The following is a 2,944-nucleotide window of genomic DNA, read 5'->3' as shown; positions in this document are numbered from 1 at the left end:
CGTAGTTCTTGACGGGCTTTCCGCCGTCACTGCTGGGTGGTTTCCATGACAACGTCACTGAGCTGTCAGTCAGGTCGGAGAACTCGATGGGGCCCAGAGGTTTTCCAGGTTTGTCTGGGTAAGGTTAAAGAACACAATATAATCACGCAACAAGTAATACAAAAAAAGAGTAATATATTTGCTTCTGTCTTCGACACCGCAAGGTAAGAGAGAATGGAAACAGTAACAGGAAAGCGAATACGCCGTAGACAACTATCGTACGTTATGTGGTCCCTTTTAAGGACAAGCGGGATAACACAGATTTCCGGGGTTTTCAGGAATCTTGACCAACACCAAAAGTTGGCATTGCCCTACGTATAGAAGAAGTTTAGTTTTATTGGTGTGTATATTTGTTTAGTTCTAGAGAAAACTCTCCTTGTCTTTTAAAGAAAACAGAACAAGGGACAAAAACTTTACCTTCGATTTTCTCAAAACAGCTTTTTTTCGGGACAGCCCTTGTGCTTAAAAGTGACCATGTTGCATAAGGTATCCCCAGCACTCATCCCTACATTATGTTGTACTAGGCACCAAAAATGAAAGTATCTCGTACGTTACTGTGTCCTAGATCTAGTTACCGCCAGAACTCACCGAATTTGCTCTTGGGCGCGATAGTTGCGTCTGTGACCAGAGGCTCACTGGCGCCATGTTTGTTTTCCGCCGACACCCGGAACAGGTACTCAGCGCCCTCTAGGAGGTTGGGGACGGTGAGTGACGTCACGTTAGGCTTGACCTGGTCCACGCGGGTCCAGGTGGGTCTCTTAGCTTCCTTCTTCTCGATGACGTAACCGGTGAGAGGGGAGCCGCCGTCGCTGGTGGGTGGCTGCCACTCCAAGGTTACTGACGTCTTCTCAATGTCCTTTACCTTGAGGGGTCCTTCGGGTGAGCCTGGTTTACCTGTAGATAGCAGTAAAAACACAAGTGTTGATGTTACCCCTTTATAAAAACATTTCACTTATATAGCTATAGGAAAAAATTCCCAGAAACAAGTCAGTTCTAAAAAACCCCCAATCAACCAAAAACCACAAACACAAAAAACACGCACACAGTAATATATATAAAGGATGTGTATTATTTTCTACACCAATGTCAGTTTTGGGAACCAGTTCGCCAAAAGCATAATGAAAAACAATCGCTTATGACTTGTTTTATGCAGCGATTGTGCTCTTAATAAATGATATACCATAAAAGCTCATCACTTTATGTATATCACACGTATGATACTCTCTGGTTACATCCCTAATGTTCGACACTTATATGATATATTTGTGTTGCAAGTGCAGTGGAATCTTACTTCAACTAAACTGAATCTTGGTGTAGAGTTAGTTGTCATACCTTCTGGTTGTGGGTGGTCGGCGGGTGCTCTGGTGCGGCTTGCTTCTTATTTTCTATCAAACATCTATCTTCCTTATGTCCCCTCCTTCTTTTTGTGTTTGTTTCTCTCTTGTAGCACCTCTAATCTTCGGCACTTATATGACCTTATTGTGTTGCAAGTGCCGTAAAGTTCTTCCGTCCTATAAAAAAACTGTCGTCCTTTTCTCTCCTCGTCCTTTTTATGTTTGTTACTCTCTTGTAACACCTCTAATCTTCGACAGTTATATGACCTTATTGAGTTGCAAGTGGCGTAAAACTCTTACTAAAACTAAACTTACCCTCTGGTTTCTTGGGCTTGACCCCCTTGTCAGTCTCCAGTGGCTCGCCGAAGCCGGCCTCATTCTTGGCCGACACAGCAAACACATAGGCCACGTCAGGGGTCAGTCCTGAGACCTTGAAGGTCGATTCGTAACTGTCCACCTCGGCGACCTTGACCCAGTTCTCGCCGTCCTCCTCGCATTTCTCGATCTTGTAACCGGTGATCTTCGAGCCACCGTTGGAGGTGGGCGGTTTCCATTCCAGGCCGATGAAGTCTGTGCCTACCTTTGTGGTCTTGAGGCTAGCTGGAGGTCCAGGGGGTTCTGAGGGTGGGGTGATGTGGAGGGGAGGGGGGGGGGAGAAATAGACATCAGTTTAATTAAAAAACAAACGCATAACTGAAAACACAATTACTGTGGCTTCTGGTCATAACTGTTGTTGAAAGAAGAATCAAACTAGCTGGAACGATCGGATTTAAACAAAAATTGTGTCTGATGACCAGTTTTTAGATGTGGTCAACCTAGGCCTTGATTTTATTCACCTACGGCTGACTGAAATATTGAGCTTGTAAAATGTATATGTAGGCGTTTTTACGTCACCATACACACAATTTGGATAATTTAGTCGGCACGAACTGGGGCAGAGAGGGATACTACATCCCAGAAGAAAGACCGAGACACTCGGTAAACGTTTCTCCCTCGCTTTTTGAGAATCGAACTCAACAACTAGACCACAGACACCAGCTGATTACTGAGTGACTGAGGGACATACGCGTACAACATACGCCACTTACCAATCTTCTTAGTGGGCTTCACAGTGTCCTTGGCCTCAAGGGCGGGACCTTGACCTTCCTGGTTCACTGCAGCGACCCGGAAGTGGTACTCTGTTCCTTCCCTCAGGTCCTCAGCGGTGAAGGTCGTTGTGTCGCCCTTGACCTTTCCGATGGGCGACCAGGTGGAGCGGGCTGAGGGGCGGGACTCGATGACGTAAGACGTGATTGGCGTGCCGCCATCGCTCTCCGGTGGTTGCCATGACAACACAACCGATTTGTCGGTGATGTCACTGAGCTCGAGTGGGCCGATAGGTCGGGTGGGTTTTTCTGCAGGAGTTCAGAAACAGTCCACATTGTAACGTCAAGTTGGTAAAATACACTTGGAAAGTAATGTCTACCGCGAAAGGTAAAATGATTTGCCTGTCTGTGTGTCTGTCTGTCTGTCTGTCTGTCTGTCTGTCTGTCTGTCTGTTTGTTTGTCTGTTTGCCTGTCTGTCTGTCTGT

At 46.1% G+C, this 2,944-nt stretch overlaps 1 protein-coding gene across 1 annotated transcript in view; it reads right to left on the bottom strand.

The window, feature by feature from the left end:
• Positions 1-2,944, bottom strand: part of LOC101851695 (titin) — a gene marked incomplete at both ends in the record, with an annotated part of 144,092 nt that overhangs the window by 106,382 nt on the left and 34,766 nt on the right. Inside the window, 4 exon segments of the mRNA XM_035973402.1 lie at positions 1-114; positions 628-933; positions 1,689-1,991; positions 2,462-2,767. Coding sequence (XP_035829295.1) covers positions 1-114; positions 628-933; positions 1,689-1,991; positions 2,462-2,767 — 1,029 coding nt within the window.

Source organism: Aplysia californica, unplaced genomic scaffold, assembly GCF_000002075.1.
Source record: "Aplysia californica isolate F4 #8 unplaced genomic scaffold, AplCal3.0 scaffold01202, whole genome shotgun sequence".
In the NCBI taxonomy this organism is placed as follows: Eukaryota; Metazoa; Mollusca; class Gastropoda; order Aplysiida; family Aplysiidae; genus Aplysia; species Aplysia californica.
The sequence above is the reverse complement of the archived record's forward strand: the minus strand, read 5'-3'. Positions and strand labels throughout refer to the sequence as shown.